At 55.8% G+C, this 16170-nt stretch overlaps 7 protein-coding genes across 7 annotated transcripts; 5 read left to right on the plus strand and 2 right to left on the minus strand.

Annotated features, from left to right (window-relative positions):
- Nucleotides 1-866: 866 nt before the first annotated feature.
- On the plus strand, nucleotides 867-2039 carry VDAG_07201 (uncharacterized protein; the record flags this gene model as incomplete). The annotated part of the gene is made up of 1 exon (XM_009656106.1): nucleotides 867-2039. The coding sequence occupies one exon, from the start codon at nucleotides 867-869 to the stop codon at nucleotides 2037-2039; it is 1173 nt and encodes a 390-aa protein (XP_009654401.1).
- Nucleotides 2040-2272: 233 nt separating this feature from the next.
- Nucleotides 2273-2662, minus strand: VDAG_07202 (glutaredoxin; the record flags this gene model as incomplete). The annotated part of the gene is made up of 2 exons (XM_009656107.1): nucleotides 2273-2442; nucleotides 2512-2662. 2 exons carry the CDS (start codon nucleotides 2660-2662, stop codon nucleotides 2273-2275), a joined length of 321 nt encoding a protein of 106 aa, XP_009654402.1.
- A 409-nt stretch (nucleotides 2663-3071) lies between these two features.
- Nucleotides 3072-5580, plus strand: VDAG_07203 (BAG domain-containing protein; the record flags this gene model as incomplete). The annotated part of the gene is made up of 3 exons (XM_009656108.1): nucleotides 3072-3098; nucleotides 4018-4062; nucleotides 4501-5580. 3 exons carry the CDS (start codon nucleotides 3072-3074, stop codon nucleotides 5578-5580), a joined length of 1152 nt encoding a protein of 383 aa, XP_009654403.1.
- Nucleotides 5581-6561: 981 nt separating this feature from the next.
- Nucleotides 6562-7812, plus strand: VDAG_07204 (60S ribosomal protein L16; the record flags this gene model as incomplete). The annotated part of the gene is made up of 5 exons (XM_009656109.1): nucleotides 6562-6693; nucleotides 6956-7091; nucleotides 7231-7284; nucleotides 7344-7602; nucleotides 7674-7812. The coding sequence occupies exons 1-5, from the start codon at nucleotides 6673-6675 to the stop codon at nucleotides 7810-7812; spliced, it is 609 nt and encodes a 202-aa protein (XP_009654404.1). The 5' UTR covers nucleotides 6562-6672.
- An 806-nt stretch (nucleotides 7813-8618) lies between these two features.
- VDAG_07205 (alpha/beta hydrolase) lies at nucleotides 8619-9680 on the minus strand (the record flags this gene model as incomplete). Its single annotated transcript, XM_009656110.1, has 1 exon — nucleotides 8619-9680. One exon carries the CDS (start codon nucleotides 9678-9680, stop codon nucleotides 8619-8621), a length of 1062 nt encoding a protein of 353 aa, XP_009654405.1.
- A 2213-nt stretch (nucleotides 9681-11893) lies between these two features.
- VDAG_07206 (uncharacterized protein) lies at nucleotides 11894-13215 on the plus strand (the record flags this gene model as incomplete). Its single annotated transcript, XM_009656111.1, has 3 exons — nucleotides 11894-12061; nucleotides 12108-12212; nucleotides 12274-13215. The coding sequence occupies 3 exons, from the start codon at nucleotides 11894-11896 to the stop codon at nucleotides 13213-13215; spliced, it is 1215 nt and encodes a 404-aa protein (XP_009654406.1).
- Nucleotides 13216-14146: 931 nt separating this feature from the next.
- On the plus strand, nucleotides 14147-16138 carry VDAG_07207 (uncharacterized protein). The gene is made up of 2 exons (XM_009656112.1): nucleotides 14147-15561; nucleotides 15619-16138. The coding sequence occupies exons 1-2, from the start codon at nucleotides 14592-14594 to the stop codon at nucleotides 15918-15920; spliced, it is 1272 nt and encodes a 423-aa protein (XP_009654407.1). The 5' UTR covers nucleotides 14147-14591; the 3' UTR covers nucleotides 15921-16138.
- Nucleotides 16139-16170: the final 32 nt, after the last annotated feature.

Raw genomic sequence — 16170 nt, forward strand, 5'->3', positions numbered from 1 at the left:
ATATCTAACACCGAGAAAATGTCAGCAACCTCGTAGCTGCCTGGTCCTGCTCACCTGTAAAGGCGAGTTTTTATGAGAAGCTCAGGAAATTTGGCTTGAGCGCACTTGAGTAGACTTCATAGAACTTAACAGTCATTAAGAAACGGAACAGTTGGTGTAGTCATCCCGGGACGCGGGTCGATAGGTATACATTGAGTCAACTTCCACGACTTGTACACATCTGTCGGAACTGTACATGACCAAGTACCTGGCCTCAAGAGAAGCAGGAACCTTATAAAACCACAAGAAAAACACGAGAAAATATTGAAAATGATTGAAAAGAAGAATGAGTGCTGCTTTAAAGGGTCTTTTGACAGTTATGTCCCTTGATGCGTTCATGATTGGTGTTCGTCATGTTGGATGCGCAAGAGATTTGGGTATTGCTTGAGATTTTGAATATTTGAATAATGCCCCTCCCAAGAAATGAAATAAGATTCAAACCCATGAGCCTTCTCAAGGGAACGCATTTCGAGTCCAAGTACCTCGGCACAAGGAAGCGTTGTCAGCGATGTTGATGAGTTTGGGGGCTGATGCTGGTGAACGTTATTCAAGATCACATGACCACGACGTCATTCGGCAAGGGCCCCGTCCATTCGACGATGCGTGGATCATCGAACCATGGTAAGAGCTTGTCTGCCCAAGCTTTGGAATCGCCGTCCATCAGCACGCCCGTCACACCACCTCAGCGGGCCCTTTCCACCTAGTTTCCGATGCTGCTCGGGATCTCACGACGTACCTCTTTACCTGCCTTGGAACCGTTCTTGCCCACTGTCACCGGAATAATTCTCCTCTCACATCTTGTTTGACACCCTCCGTTTAAGCCCAGTATGATGCGCAGCGCCCCTCTCCGCGCCCTTCCTCGGGCTGCCGCTCGCACAAATACCCGAAGTGCCCCTCGCCGAACCTTCCTCCGCGCCCGCAACGCATCACGCCCCCTTGAACGACTGGACATTGGTAGCCTATCCCGCGCTCGCAACGACTACGACCGCGACCGTACCTACTTCCTCGCGGCAGGCGCCCTCGCCGGTGCCATTGGCATCGTATTCACGGGTACAAAGCTCTACAAGGCCATTCAGGCAGAGAACAACAAGAAGCGCAAGGCGGCCGGCGAGCCCGCGGCTGGAGTCACACAACTCGACGCCCCCACCGTACCCTCGGAGACCTTCACGACCGACGGCGGCGTCAAGCGCAAGGTGGTCGTGCATGACGAGGACGGCTATGAGATTGTGCCCACGGGCAACGGCACTGTGCCCGACTTTCCGCGCCACCTCGAAGTGCCCTCCTCCCACGATGCGAGCCAGGCCGCTCAGCCCATCGCCGCGACGGTCCAAGACGACGCCGGCATCGAATACACCCTCGTCGGTCTCGGCCTGCGCACTGTCAGCTTCCTCTCGATCGGCGTCTACATTGTCGGCTTCTACGTCGCGACAGCCGACATTGCCAAGCTGCAACACCACCTCGTGAAAAAGGTCAACCCCATCGCCTCGACCCTGATCCCGTCGGAGCGCGACACGCTGCGCCAGTCCCTCCTCGACCCGGCCGAGAGCGAGGCGACGTGGACGGCGCTGCTGCAGGACCTCCAGTGCCGCAGTGCCTTCCGCATCGTGCCCGTCCGCGACACCGACTTCCACCACCTTCGCGACGCCTTTGTCCGCGCCGTGCAGACGCGCTCGAACCCCAGGCCGCAGGAGTTTGGCGACGAGGCCTTTGGCGAGTCTGTGCGCACGCTCAAGGCCATCTTTAACCGCGGCAAGCTGCCGAAGACGCGAGAGCTGCTGATGCTACGGGACGACAGGGGCGCGCTGGACGTGCTCTACGACGACGGAAAGGGCAGGCAGCCCGTGGGACGGGTCGAGGACGAGCGCGTGTCGAGACTGCTGTGGTTGAATTACCTCGCCGGCAAGAAGGTTGCGTCCGAGGTGGCGAGGAAAAACATCATTGAGGGCGTCATGGAGTTTGTGGAGCGGCCGGTCGGTACTGTTGCGACGCAGGTGCTGTAACAGTGGATGTATGAAGTATTTATTCAGAAAGAGGTTGCACGGGAACCAGGTGAAAGAAATGTACAACATGTCAATGGCGCGGCAGCATGGTTGAAGGATATCTCAAGTCTATTCCACACCTTCCAACCATTTGCTACGAGGAGCGAGGTGCTCTCTACTGCTCATATTATAGTCTCGATCTTGGGACCTCCATCAGCGCCGACCCAAGTACTGTACGGCTGTGAATGACGTTCTTACGCCTTGATGGCGTTGGCCGCCTGGACGAGCTTCTTCAGCTGGCCATTCTTGGACAGGGTCTGCAGGTCGGAGTTGCCGCCAATGTGCTTCTTGGAGATGTAGTTGTTCGGCACGCTGCGCTGGCCGGAGATCTCCTCGAGGGCGTCCTGGAGGGCGGCACCATCGTCTGTGTGGGTTGTTAGCACGATGATATTGCAGAGGGAACACGAAAGAACCGCGAAGCAGGAGTACATACCTCGAATGTCGAGCTCAACGGTCAGGAAGTCGGCGCCGAGGTCGTTAAGGGTTTGCTTGGTGGCCTTGCAGTGTGGGCAGTAGGTCTTGGAGAAGACAACGACGGCATTGTCGTCGATGTACTTCTGGACGGTTTCCTTGGCTTGCGACATGTTGATGGCTGGTGCGGCGGAGAAGAAGCGGCGGAAGAAGGACATTGGTTTGGAGGGGTAGACGTGTCGGCGACGCAGGTGGCCGAGGTACGGTGGATATATATGCGGCACGAGTCTCTTAGTGGAGGGGCTCCGAAGGTGGTGACGGCGATGGGAGGGTGAGCTGCACGGGGATTTGTCAGGTACTCGTCTCGCCTCGAGAGCGTAGATGGCGCAATCGGTCCCTTAACATAAGCCTCCGAAGCACACAGAGGCCGGAGAGTGGATCGAAGCAGGACGCACTGACCGGGAATTACAAATGGTGTCAAAAGGGAGCGTTTGAAGACTGGTATCTGGGAACTCTGGGCTGGCGACGGAGATGATGTGCTTTAGTGACTAGGGTCCTGTGCTTGGGATTCCATTTTTCGAGATGCCGGCCCTCGGATATGCTAATGATGTAATGAGCTTGTATCCAAGATGTGCTTAGGACGCTAAAAGACGATGCAAGTCCACTGTAATTGCCCGGCATTAGTGGGCATGGAGGCTGTAGCAGGTTGCGGCTTTCGGCCACCTCACCTCGCGATGGATGGCATCAGGATCAAAACATAATGATAACATGTGACAACGCTGAATGACCAAAGAAGCGATTTCGATTTAGAACTGCTTTTTCCCAATAACCAGCTTACCATCATTCTGCGAGTGGACAGCCCCCCGAGCCCCCTCTCTCTGTATTGGCTGCTACTGTTGGTAAGGATGACGGGCTTTGTCAGATCGTTAAAGCTTATGACCGCTGGCAACAGCCGGCTATCATTTGCACGATTGGCTGGCCATGCGAGATCGTTCCAGAAGCCACCTCTCTCATTCCTTGTGACACAGCAGCCAGCCAAGGGTCCTCGTAGGTGTTGGCCAACTTGCCTCTTCGGTGACTAAACGAAACACGCTGGAGTTACTTTCTCGTCTTCGAATGCAAATTTCGCGAATCTCGTCACACCTGTACCACACGCCTTGGATCCTATTGCATCACCCATCTGCAACCTGCGCCGTCCAACTCGCATCATCTTGCCATCAGTCGCCACCCCAGATTGCCCAGTCGGTTCATTGAGTCAAGCTACTTCGTCGAATGCCCTCGTGATAGGCCATCCCCAGGTAAGGCACGTTGGGAACACCGTCCTTCCCCCACCTGACCAATTATCAAGTCCGACGACAAGCGATCTGTCATTCGTCACCAATTGCCTTGACGTTTGCCTCTGTCGATTTGCAGTGGGCTCCATCCTCCCACCACCCCCATCTCTCATGCATCCCCCCCCCTCCTGACGCCGTCAGCTTGCCTCCAAACTTGGACAAGCGAGAAACGCTGACAGCGCATCCCGCTCCAGACAGTCCCCGACAGCCTCACGCTTCTTGAGGAGCCTCCCCCACCGGTCCGTTCCTCGACCCTTGACCCTGCCAATACGGTCGCCGATCCCGTCTCTGCGAGGCAAACCAGCCCGCTTCGCCCATCGTCACTTGGGTTCACCAGGCGCCGGCAAAAGTCTTAATTCAAAGGGGCAAAAAATAAAAGACCCAGAAAGGAAACCTTGAACGCTCGTCCCTGTCCGCCGAGACCCCGCGACCACGACGACGACACCTCCTACCTCCACCCTTCGGCCTCGCTGACGTCCTCGCATCGATTCGCTTCGCCTCGCTGCGCTGTCTCGCATATCCCCGCCCTTTATACCCTCAAACCCCTCCCTCCCAGTCTGCAGCGTCCTTAGCTTTAAGGACCGCACCATCTCGCCAAGGTGGCTTCCGACTTCCCACTTCTCGCATCTTCCGGTGCCCTCTCGAGCATCACCGCCCTCTTACCGACCTCCGCGCAGGTCTATCTTGACAAGTCTCTCACTCGCTTGGCTGAGACCATCACCATCTCCTCAGGTTTCGTCGCGGAGAAACTAGGCGTCGACCCTCACATCGTCTTGTACACCACCATTGGCTGCATCCTGCTGGCCGTTCCTTTCAGCATGTCGAGATACGGCTGGCCTATAAATCGGGAATCCTTGTCACCCTATGGCTCCTCGTTGGGCGGCGTCCCTAATATCACAGACGACGACTTTAGCTACATCACCTCCGAAGACCTCCACGAACCCGCAGGCGGCTCAAGATACCAGCCCCGCACCCACAATGCGGTCCCTCCCGCGCCCGAAGATGATATTCTGCTCTTCAAGAACAAGGGCGTGACTTATCCCGTACACTTCCCCGCCTACACCATTGGTGACGGCAAGCTTCGTGTATGCGACATTCGTGATCGCATTGCCGTCGAGCTTGACCTCTCCGACCGCCGCGCTCGTCGCGCCAAGATTCTCTATAAGGGACGCCAATTGAAGGAGCCAGCGGCACCCGTCCGCGATTATGGCGTCAAGAACAACAGCGAAGTCATGGTGGTCCTGCCCGATATTGCTCCCGGTGAGGAGAGTGGCTCCACATCGGACGAGGAGATGGTAGTTGTTGCGGACGATCGAGGCAGTGCCGGAGGCGTGGGCGATGACAAGAAGCGTCGGAAGAAGAAGTCGAAGAAGTCAAAAAAGTCAAAGACCGAGGGCAGCCCGCGCGACAGCGCTTCAACGTTCTCTCTGCCGGGTCGCGACTCGGATACGCCGTCGTCACCTCGGCCCGCTACTGCGACAGGCCCCGGCCCCATTGCGGCTCTCAATGAACTCGACAATCACTTCATGACGACTCTGTACCCATTATGCCAGGACTTCATGGCGAATACTCCGACAGATCCGAAGAAACTGGAGGACGAGCACCGCAAGATTAGCGAAACGGTCATGATGCAGGTCATCCTCAAGCTTGACGCTGTAGAAACGAATGGTGACCCAGACGCGCGGGCGCGCAGGAAAGAGCTTGTCCAGAAGGTGCAGAACGTGCTGAAGGACTTGGACACGAGACTGAAGAAATGAGCCATATCCTGTCTACAGGCGAGGACGCGGCATGGACATGTTTGTTTGCATGGATTCCCGAGAGGGAGACGACGGCGGCGGTATTCCGGGCGCAACTGCATGGCGTAAACTTGCATCTACAACACCCCGGCCTGATGCAACGCTTTCAGCCCTGATGTTTCATTTGTACATAATTCTTTCGCGGTTAGACGCAATGAAACCGGCGGCCACGAACTCTTCGGTAGCTTGCCAACCGATTTCCGTTGCAAAGGCGGTGGCATGCGATGTACTCTTCGTAACTGATTCGTTGCCATTTGGTATCCAGCGTGTCGCGTGCCCTTTAATCGTCTACTTGATCTGTTTGTCTGTCGACCTACTGCGCTACACTGCACGTCCCCCATCCCTCGAAGACCGGAATCGATCTCAGCACAAGCTACGCGTACTATGCTCTATAGCATAACTCAGCAGAACTGTGCTCAAAGCCAACTAATCGAGAGCGTTCGGACACAAGGCAGTGCATGTTGCTACTCTGGCCTCGGAGCACTAAGATCAATTAAGGTCCTAGGCGATTCGCGACTGATATTCGTCTAGTCTTCTGAGGTGCCAAAGGAAGCCTTAGCCTACGGGGAGCGGTTCTATCCAAACCACATCGCGTTCTTGCAGGCCGCACGAGTGATTGATCGAGGCGGGATTGTTTCCCGAGTCGCCTATCAGGGTGACTGATGACGTGATGAGCCGGGCTTTACCAGGTGTGGCCACTTCTGTGCTGCCCCACCTAGGTGGTGCCAGCTGGAAGAGGCGGCCACCGAATTATGCTTCCACGTGACGAATTTGCTAGGTCTCAACAGCCCTAAGGTGAAGGCCAGCAGGAACAGTGCCTCGCTTGCCGCAAACCCCAAGCAGGGCTCCACAATCACCGCCCTCCTGTGGTCGATGGAATATTTCGACTCGTCGCCCTGATCGCGAACTTCCTGTCCCCAGCAACGACCGCTACTAACACCCAGCTCAACAGCACCAAATCTCCACGCGGCATCATCGCCCCTGAGGTTTGTTTCCGAGCTGAACGTTCAACCTTCTTCGTCTCTACTTTTTCAGCGGTGACGGACGGGAACGATGTCGTCTTTCGAGTCTGTGGTGAGTCTTGCTGCACCGCCATATTCCCATTCGGCAATCCGTCAATTCGTGGGCGACGCAGCGCGGGTCGCAGGACAGGGCAGAGCAGAGCAGGATCACACAAGAGGAGGACAGTGGGAGGCATCATCGACACAACTGCTTCTGCGTCTCGCAATACCTTGCATTCGCGCCGCTGCGCCCGCACCACGATTGTCGAGAGCGCTTGGAAATCAACATCTTGCCCTCTTCCCCCGGCACACATGGCTGACCGAAACATTTACAGGTCGTCATTGACGGCAAGGGCCACCTCCTCGGTCGCCTGGCCTCTATCGTTGCCAAGCAACTCCTCAACGGCCAGAAGATCGTCGTCGTCCGCGCCGAGGCCCTCAACATCTCCGGCGAATTCTTCCGCGCTAAGCGTACGTCTCTCACACATTCACACATTCAATGTCGTGGCAATCAACCCAGTCGAGCGGCGAAGGCATCAACATTGGCGACTAGACTGGGAAAGGCCACGGCAACGAACCATGGGAGAACGCAATGCTGACAGCCATGCAGTCAAGTACCACGCCTACCTGCGCAAGATGACCCGATACAACCCCACCCGCGGTGGTGAGTCCTCCTCCGCCCGAGCCGAAGCATCCTCGATACAGCGGCTGATCCGATTACAGGTCCCTTCCACTTCCGCGCTCCCTCCAGGGTCTTCTTCAAGGCCGTCCGTGGCATGATTCCCCACAAGACTGCCCGCGGTGCCGCCGCTCTCGAGCGCCTTAAGGTCTTCGAGGGTGTCCCTCCCCCTTACGACAAGCAGAAGAAGATGGTTGTTCCCCAGGCCCTGCGTGTCCTGCGGCTGCAACCCGGCCGCAAGTACTGCACTGTCGGCCGTCTCAGCCACGAGGTTGGCTGGAAGTACCAGGACGTGGTCGCGAGGTGGGTTTTCTCCTCTTCTCTGTCCATGACAGCGAGACGAGGGGACATATGTGCTGACTCGAATAATGCAGGCTCGAGGAGCGCCGCAAGGCCAAGGGTGCCGCCTACTACGAGCGCAAGAAGGTCGCCCAGCGCCAGCTCGCCGACTCGAAGAAGAGCGCCAAGGTGGACGACAAGACGACGAAGGCTCTCGAGGCCTTTGGCTACTAAACAAACCCAAAACGGTAGCCTTACCTCCCGCGCGGCTGTTCTTCCCTCTCTCTCCCTCCAGTCGGCATGACAGGGACTTTTTCGACAGCTATCCCACCGTCTCGGGAACTCTTCCGCGTGTTTTCCTCGGTTTTCGTTCTCTGCACGTTTTTCCTCCGACATTAGATTGGCGTGGCGGTTCGATTAAGGAATTATGCCCCTCCACAAAGCTGATGGTAGGGCTGGTCTGGTGGTCTCATTTGGGAGGGGAATGACGGGGCGGCCGGCTTTGGGTGGGTGGGTGCCTCGTTGCCCATTTTCATTTCTCCGGAACCCCGTCGGTCGATCCTCAATACAGAACCAAAACCAAATCAAAGAACAACGATGAATAACGAAAAGAGACCGCGCTCCGAGGCAAATGACGGTGAGAGTGAAAGAAGAAAAGAAGAAAGAAAAACTCCTCCCCAACAGTGGAATGATCGGCCGGGCTGGCGGTGACGTTTTCTGTTTTTGTGTTTTGTTTTATGGTTACGGGGAGGCATGATGAACGCTCGGCGAGGAAAAACCAAAAGGGAAAGGGAAAACCAACAAACCGGTCTTTCGGGACTGAGGATGGCGTTGCTTGTCTTTCCGGATTGCATTGCATGGCATTAGAAGTAATGGACGACTTCTCTCGACAAGCCCGGCCGCCGAAGCTTCATCATGATCCATCCATCCATCCGTGTTTGACATGCTAACATGGTAGAGCCGCTTTGACCTTGTTACATGCATATGGTCTTCGTGCTATCGTAACCCCCCTCGAGACTATCGTACATCATATTCGTCATTCAGGCTTTGGCCAGCCACTTGAGCAAAGCCTTATGGAACCTCCGCGGATCTTCCACCTGCGGCGAGTGCCCTAGCTCCTTGAATCCGACAAACTCCCCCCTCGGGATCCTCCCCGCCACCTCTCGCCCCAGTACGTCAAACCGCCCAAGTCGCGCCTGCACCTCTTTGGGCGCAGAAGGCTTCCCTACCGCGGTGGTATCCTTCTCCCCAACCACGACGAGCGTCCTGGCTTCGATTCTCTCAAACTCCCCTGCGATCGGCTGCGTGAACACCATGTCGACGACACGCGCCTGGGCCCGCACAAAGGCCTCGCGCCGGCTGCCGACGTAGATATCCGCCAGCATGCGCGCCCACACATCGTACGCGGGCTTCCACTTCCCCAGGTAATAGACGGCCTGCTCGTACGCGCGAATGGCACCGTAGTCCTGCGCCCGCTCCTGCTGGAGGTTCGCGTCGATGGACGGGTACGGGACGCCCGCGGCGATGTAGTCCTCGAGACCGATGGCGTTGACGAGCACGAGGCGGTCGACGCGGTCTGGGTACAGCAGCGTGAAGCGCGTCGACAGCATGCCGCCGAGGGAGTGGCCGATGAGGGTGACGCTCTTGATGCCGAGGGCGTCGAGCAGGTTGCGCGTGTTGAGGGCCAGCTGGGCCAGCGAGAATTGGTAGTCGTCTGGCTTGGAGGACTTGCAGAAGCCGATCTGGTCCGGGGCGATGACGCGGTAGCCTATGCGGGTGAGGGTCTGAATTGTGGATTGCCAGGTCACGCTACAGAAGTTCTTGCCGTGCAGGAGAAGCGCGACGGGAGGGTCTACCGGGGGGTAGCCGTGGCGAGGGCGACGAGGAGGGACATCAAGGAAGGCCATCTCCAGGGTGGCGGACTGAGAGGTGAAGGAGTAGAGGTTGATGGGATAGGGGTACGTAAAATTGGAGCCGTTAAGGTCCAGCGGCAAGTCTGAAGGTGTCGTGATGACGCCGGCAGGTGTGCTGTTGGTGGTGAGGCCAGTGACGACGCCTCCCATGGCCACCAGCCTTATGATCGACTGGATGGATAGCTTCATGTTGAAATAGAGGTTGTCTGAGTCGTCAGCTATGTGTAGCTTGGCTTTTGTAAGTGTAATGGTACCTACATAGGAACTCGGAAAGGACAGGATCGTGAGAGAGACCTCGCAATAAAGTGTTGGCGATTTCTCAGATAGATCGAGACAAGATGAATCGTCGCTGGTCAATTCGCCTACCAGAAGCAGCACTCATGCGTCGAGCCCACTGATGCCTCGGGAGAAAGAACAAAACATATTTTCAGGTCGAAAGGCCTCCTCTACCTACCTATTTGATGGACGAAAATGCAGGGAGTTGCCCCTGCAGCTTTGCAGGACTACGTCGACCGGGCTTTCGCAGTTTCTCAGGTCTAGAAGCGATGGGAGACCTACGCCGCAAATGGTCTCGTCAAATTCCGACTTTCTTCTCGCGGCCACGGACTCTAGTCTATTGATCAGTGCATGTACTTTCTTCTTTAACACCGGCCAAGAGTATAGGCCTCTCGTGGGGGCCCTGTAGGAACTGAAAGGGGAGAAGCCCAGTCAAGGTTGGTAGATGGACGCCTCACAGCACGCCTGTCAACGAAATGATGATAACCTTGTGCCGATCGACTTGCCATCTGCCACACACGTTGGGTATGACTGAGTGACATCTCGATGAATGTGCAGGTTCTCGTGGACCTCACGTTCTCTCATGTCGATGCAAAGCATGCTGCAGGCATCCCTTCCTTCGTTTGCCGAGGCCTGACGTCTCGCCCACATTCCCTTGCTGTGTTGCATCACGACATCCAAACACTCGGAACCTAAACATAAGACATCACTGGCACACCTCGCTATTCTGTCCAACCAACACTGGATTTCGGGTCAACGTGACTCGAATGCTTGCTTTTTCGCTTGCGCAGCGCTGGACCACGGCCGGTTCGCTCGGAATCGCGCAATTGCCATTTCTGGTCTTCATTCAGCTTGTAGTTGTTGATTTGGGGGGCCAGCAAGCAAACAAGAGCAGAACAGGGCGTTCGATGAGGAGATGAACTTGGGCGACGTGGGGGCAAGCTATTGAACGCCGGTTCATTGGTAGCTTCGCCATGTCTTGTTCTGTGCCAGAAGCAATGTTGCACTCTTTTCGAGCTTGCTCTGTCGTTCAGTGGGCGCGGGCGCCTTCGCTCGAGGTGAGACAGTTGCCCACATCGCCTGCATCGCCCGTTTTGTCCATCCATCTCGTTCTCCTCGCCCACTACCTCTTGTGGCACTGCCGACCTGATCGACGAAAACTCACCCGCGACTGGTCTCTCACGTTGAGTGATCCCTCTGCTGCTCATTCCTCTTGAGCCCGCGACACGCGAATCCACGTGACGGCCCAGCTAAGCCCACTGACCGACCACCTCGAGGCGTCCCACGCTGGCAGTGTGCCGTCCTTCTCCCTGCGGCTGAGGAATGCCTTGACCGACAAACCAGCCACTGATCCCTCACAATCTGTCTTTCCTCTTGATTCTTCACTGCTATCTGCCGGCAGCTTTCTGCTAGCACCAGCTACTGGCCTCGATCCAGCGGGTTCCTGACAGCTGAGATGTGATGTGATGGGTTGTCTTATGTTCCGTAGAAGCAATGCAAGTCTTGGCGTCCTCACACCATCTTGCAAATACCGGTCAACTAACGTCGCCGTTTGATTTGTCTGCTTCTTAGGCCGGTACTGTGCTGCGCGTTTTACTACTCATCTGAAGGCAGATAGCAAGCCCTACGCGTCCTCGAACCATATTGTGCACTATCACCACCTCATAATTGCTTCTGCTCCGGAGCCAGCCGATCGACAACGTCTTCAGCTGCAGACCTGGGCCCTGGAGATCAAGTGCCCTCGCCCATATCGCTGTCCAAAGACAACCTCCGCTCGTCTCTCTTTGCCAGTGTCGACTGAGACAGGCCGCTCAAGCCGGGTGTTCATTCCCCCACGTCTTTTCTCCCACGCCACCCTGGCTGGCCCTCTTCTCCCGTTCGAAGCGCCCAGCACCCCAGGCCAAACTCGGATCGACATGCATTCCGCAAGGCCCATCACCTCGGGCCCGACTTCATGTGAGGGTACGTCGTGAAGGACATATATCCAACGCTGTCTCCGCCCCAAGTAACCTGTGTGTTCCGATATGCGTGACGTACGACCATACTTCTCCATCCCACGACCAAGCGTCGAGAAGGCTACTGCTGCGAGCGTTCGCTAGCCACATCACACAAGTGACATAGCCAATATGGGCGCCCCCGGCAATACTCCCGGAGAGAGCAATGCGCTCATGGTGCAAGTGCCGTGCATGGTCTTCTTTGTGTTGACGCCTATCTTCTTCACGGTGCGCATCTGGTCAAGACTCAAGCTGCGGTCAGGGTTTGGGTGGGATGACTGGACCATCTTAGCCTCGTTTGTAAGTGTATTCGGAGGTTGTCAACGAACTGGACTAACAGAGGTAGACCTGCTGCATGGCGGTTTCGGTTCTCATGATGGCCTCGGTTCATTACGGGTTTGGCCAGCACATCTTCAATATTGAGAAGAACAACCGCATCATGGCCATGAAGGTATCTTCAGTTGTACTTTACAACACGTTCTCGCGCGAACATGGACTAACATTAGCTGTAGCTGTTTTACGTTGCTCAAATCTTTTACAAACTCACAATCAACCTCACCAAATCTTCTATCCTGTTGCTCTACCTCCGCCTCTTCTACCTTCACCGACCGTTTCGCATCACCTGCATCGCCCTTCTGACGGTCATCCTCCTCTATTGCATCGCCACGACAGCGTCCTCCATCTTCCAGTGCACGCCCATCCCGCGTGCCTGGAACCGCTCCATTCCGGGGACGTGCATTTCACTGACGTACAACTGGTACGCCAACGCCATCTTCTCCATCTCAACAGACGTCGCCATCATCCTGCTGCCCCAGAGAGTCATCTGGAAGAGCCAGCTGCCCATCAGCCACAAGCGGGCCCTCATGGGCGTGTTCGGCCTCGGCGTGTTCGTCACGGTAACGAGCATCCTGCGCATGACAACTCTCAACTTTTCCACCCGCAGTCCGGACTCCACATGTTCGTGCCCCCGTGCCCCTTCAGCCCGCTCCGGCATAAGCGACAAGTTGCTAACACGTTGTGAAACCATAGACGACATAGCTTCTACGCTGTGGACAATGATTGAGATTCACGTGGCCATCATCTGCGCCTGCCTGCCCATGTGTCGCCTGCCCCTCGCCTACCTCTTCCCCTCCGTCCTCGGCACAACGGCCAAGACGTCACCGTCCAACGCGACGTCCGCATCCGAACAGCCCCAGGGCGCGCCAGACGTTCCGCTCGAGCCGATGCCCACGCGCGGCGGCGACCTCGAAAAGGGCGACGGCAAACCCGCGGCGTTCGTGCGTGCCGCGCGCGGGGACAGCGAGGAGTATATCCTGCGGCCGCTGACGGGGCAGGGCAGGGGCGAGGATGAGGAGGAGCACAGGGAAGGGCGGCCGGAGAGTGGTATTCGGAAGACCATGTGGTTCGAGATGAGGTCGGAAAGGAGTACGGTCGCGCCTGGGCAGGCGATGTAGGGGATGGCAATGGAGGAAAAGGAGGAGGAGGACGTGATGGGGTGTTTGTATATGAGCCTTGATACCTTGTAGAGATGATTTCTTTTGTCTGATATGCTTTGGAGTATTCCGGTTCTTGGTGTGGCGTTATTTTCAACATCCATCACCAAGTGACTGCGTCGATTTGGCCGGAGGCAAATTGGTGAGTGCACAGTTGGTGCATCATGATTCGAGATGATTAAATTCTCTTCTGGAGACCATGTTGTACCTACATCCGAAGAAGCTTCGCTGAGCGAGTTATTCCAGCAGCGGTCGCTGGTTTGTGCTGCACGCTTGTTGGAAACATTAAATGTTGACTGATTTCGTGGGAGCCGAGGCCATGTGAAACAATCAATTGATATCGACCATAAAATCAACGTTCTAATCCATGTTGCCAAACCAAGCACATGGACCACAAACACCAGCAACCGATGATTTGGAGGGCCGCAGACATGCAGCCAACTTGGTATTGTTGTGATAAACTTGGTGGGCCCATCCATTTGGTCATATGACCAGTCTTCTAGGTCACGTGGAGCCCACTGAGCTGTTGCCCAAATCTTGAGTGGTCTCACTGACGACCTGGAGACGAAGCAGAGCCACGTCAGGTGATCACATCACCCAATCACTTCACGATGCGAAGCTGCTGGAGTGGCCTAGGCCGTCGCAGCAACCCGGAAAGCGAAAGATGGTTCTCGAGATATCTGGAAATCGTTTGCTAAGCATACGTCAACCGCATCTAAGCAACAAGCGATGCAAAGTTTGGCTGCGGGCGACTGGCTTTAGAGACCTACCCACCTCACCTTGATTGTTGTGGGCGGGCAATTATCCTTCTCCTGAAATGTAGCAACCCCAGGTACTTAAGCTGCTTCTTGGCTGCTGGGATGGTATGTTCACGCTCCTTGCTCGAACGGACAAGTGTCTAGGGCGAATCGCAATGACGGAGGAAGTCGCGATTGGGGAAGCCTCATCCCCAGTACCACCAGGCATTTGGGAAGGCAAGAGCAGCCAGTATGAATGGAACACGACCTATTGATTCAGTTTCTTTGACATTCACTGGATTTGAAATCGAATATCCTCCTCAGGACCCTCGCGGTCAACGCTCTGGCCCGGGGTCAATTCCAAACCATTCGTACCACATCATACGCTTTTGCCATTTAAGTCTTCACTTCTTGTAACTCGAAGCTGCGAGCATTCGTTACAAGCTTCGGCTACATACCTGGCACAACTTCTCTGTCACTTCCGCGCAGCCGCAGTTATATTCAGCCTGCGGTTCAGGACGTCGGCCTCGCCCTCCCATCGCCTCAGCAGCTCCATACAAACCGTGCCGCATCGACCAGACTTTCTTTGCGCGCGAAGCAATGGCGGAGCAACCGAGCGTCGCCGAAATTGCCATCTTTGACCTCTTCGATACCCCTGAAGAGGCCAGCGACCACCACAACGCCATGAATTATTACAGTGTCTGGCGCCAACTCCTCAAGGGCCACGAGGAGAACAACCTTAAGACGTTGCCGTACGAGGACCGTGTGTTCACCGACACCCGAGCTTACCGAGTGAACCGTCACAATGTACGAGCTGGAATTGAGCGCCTCGTGGAGCACAGGTCAGCCGCCGTTGCGCGCCAGAAGAGACAGGCTGCTGCTGCCGCCAAGATCCGAGATGACATTCTGAAGAAGCTCAGTACTCAGCCTGTCGGAACGACAGGATTCGACTGGGCAGATGATATGGAAGAGGCCGTGACGATGCGAGAGAATCATGTTGAAGGCTGGGAAGATAGGTTCGCCTGCAACATGGAGGTAGATGAGCCAGAGAAGTCTGAGTATCTCTTCGTGCCCGACGCGTCGCCTTCAGGGTGGGCTGCAGCCGAGGACGGCTGGCCAGATGAGGTCGACGAAGGCGCCAACAAGATCCACGAGACTGAAAAGACAAACGAGGCCATCTTTGCGGCATACCACACCAGCAGCGACAGTAGGAACATCGCGGTAGAAGAGATCCGCGAGAAGCACGATACCGAGCTTGGTGACATTGAGTATGAAAACACATTTGAAAGTCACCATAACAAAGATTCGGAAGACGATGACGAGAATGAGGAGGAAGAGGTCACGTCTGACGAGGACCTCAACATGGGGGAAACTCCCTCTACCAGCGAGCCCTCCAGCACCGAAACAACGATCGAGATCCGGGATCTTGTAAGCCCGGTGAAGAAAGAATGCGTCGACTTGCCTCTTGACGCCGATGGTCAAATCTCACTTCATTATGATGGAGCATCAGCCCGCAGTCCCTTCGATCCTCACCAAGCAGCTGAACAGGGTTCATTGAAGGAGCAGGCTGGTAAGTTACCATCTGTCGAGATCGGTCTCCCTGATTCCGACTCTAACTTTTGCGCAGAAATTAGAGCCATGAATCCGCCGAAGTTTGTCCAGGCAGTTCTCGAGATGGCTCGCTCTGAGCTTGAAGATACCGACGAGTTCAAGAGGCGCTTCCGCCTTCCCCTTTCCGACAAGCGCTGGGTACGCCGCGCCATGAAGAACCACGCCGAAGAGGTGGAACGAGCCGAGCACCTGGTGAGCACAGCGTATTGCGTCAACGGCATGACCCGAGGAAGAGAAGCGAAGGAAACACCGTTGAACCAGGTCATCCTCATGGAGGAATGGATGGCTGATGACGAGGTTGGCTCTAGGACCGCTTAGCTGTCGAGAAAGGAGCAGCAGATCATGGACATGTTGAGAGGAAGAGGGGCCGTTTGGTGAAGGACCCATGACTCAAAGTCATCCGAACTGGGCGGATTTTATTTTGTTCTACTGCTAGCGATGCATCAGGAGGCTTGATACCCCAGAGTAGTAGTTAAGGTCGGTATTGCAGGATGTGAGACCTTTGGAAGAATACGAAAAGACTACAGGTACCTCGATAAACCAGGTTATCAAAGCCGATCAATTATCG

This window comes from Verticillium dahliae, genomic scaffold (assembly GCF_000150675.1).
Source record: "Verticillium dahliae VdLs.17 supercont1.16 genomic scaffold, whole genome shotgun sequence".
In the NCBI taxonomy this organism is placed as follows: Eukaryota; Fungi; Ascomycota; class Sordariomycetes; order Glomerellales; family Plectosphaerellaceae; genus Verticillium; species Verticillium dahliae.

What these genes read in the sequence shown, in the direction of transcription:
- VDAG_07207 (XM_009656112.1), top strand. Translation starts at nt 14,592, where the DNA reads ATGGCGGAGCAACCGAGCGTCGCCGAAATTGCCATCTTTGACCTCTTC. An exon ending in TTCATTGAAGGAGCAGGCTG is followed by an intron (nt 15,562 to 15,618) that starts GTAAGTTACCAT and finishes ACTTTTGCGCAG; the next exon opens with AAATTAGAGCCATGAATCCG.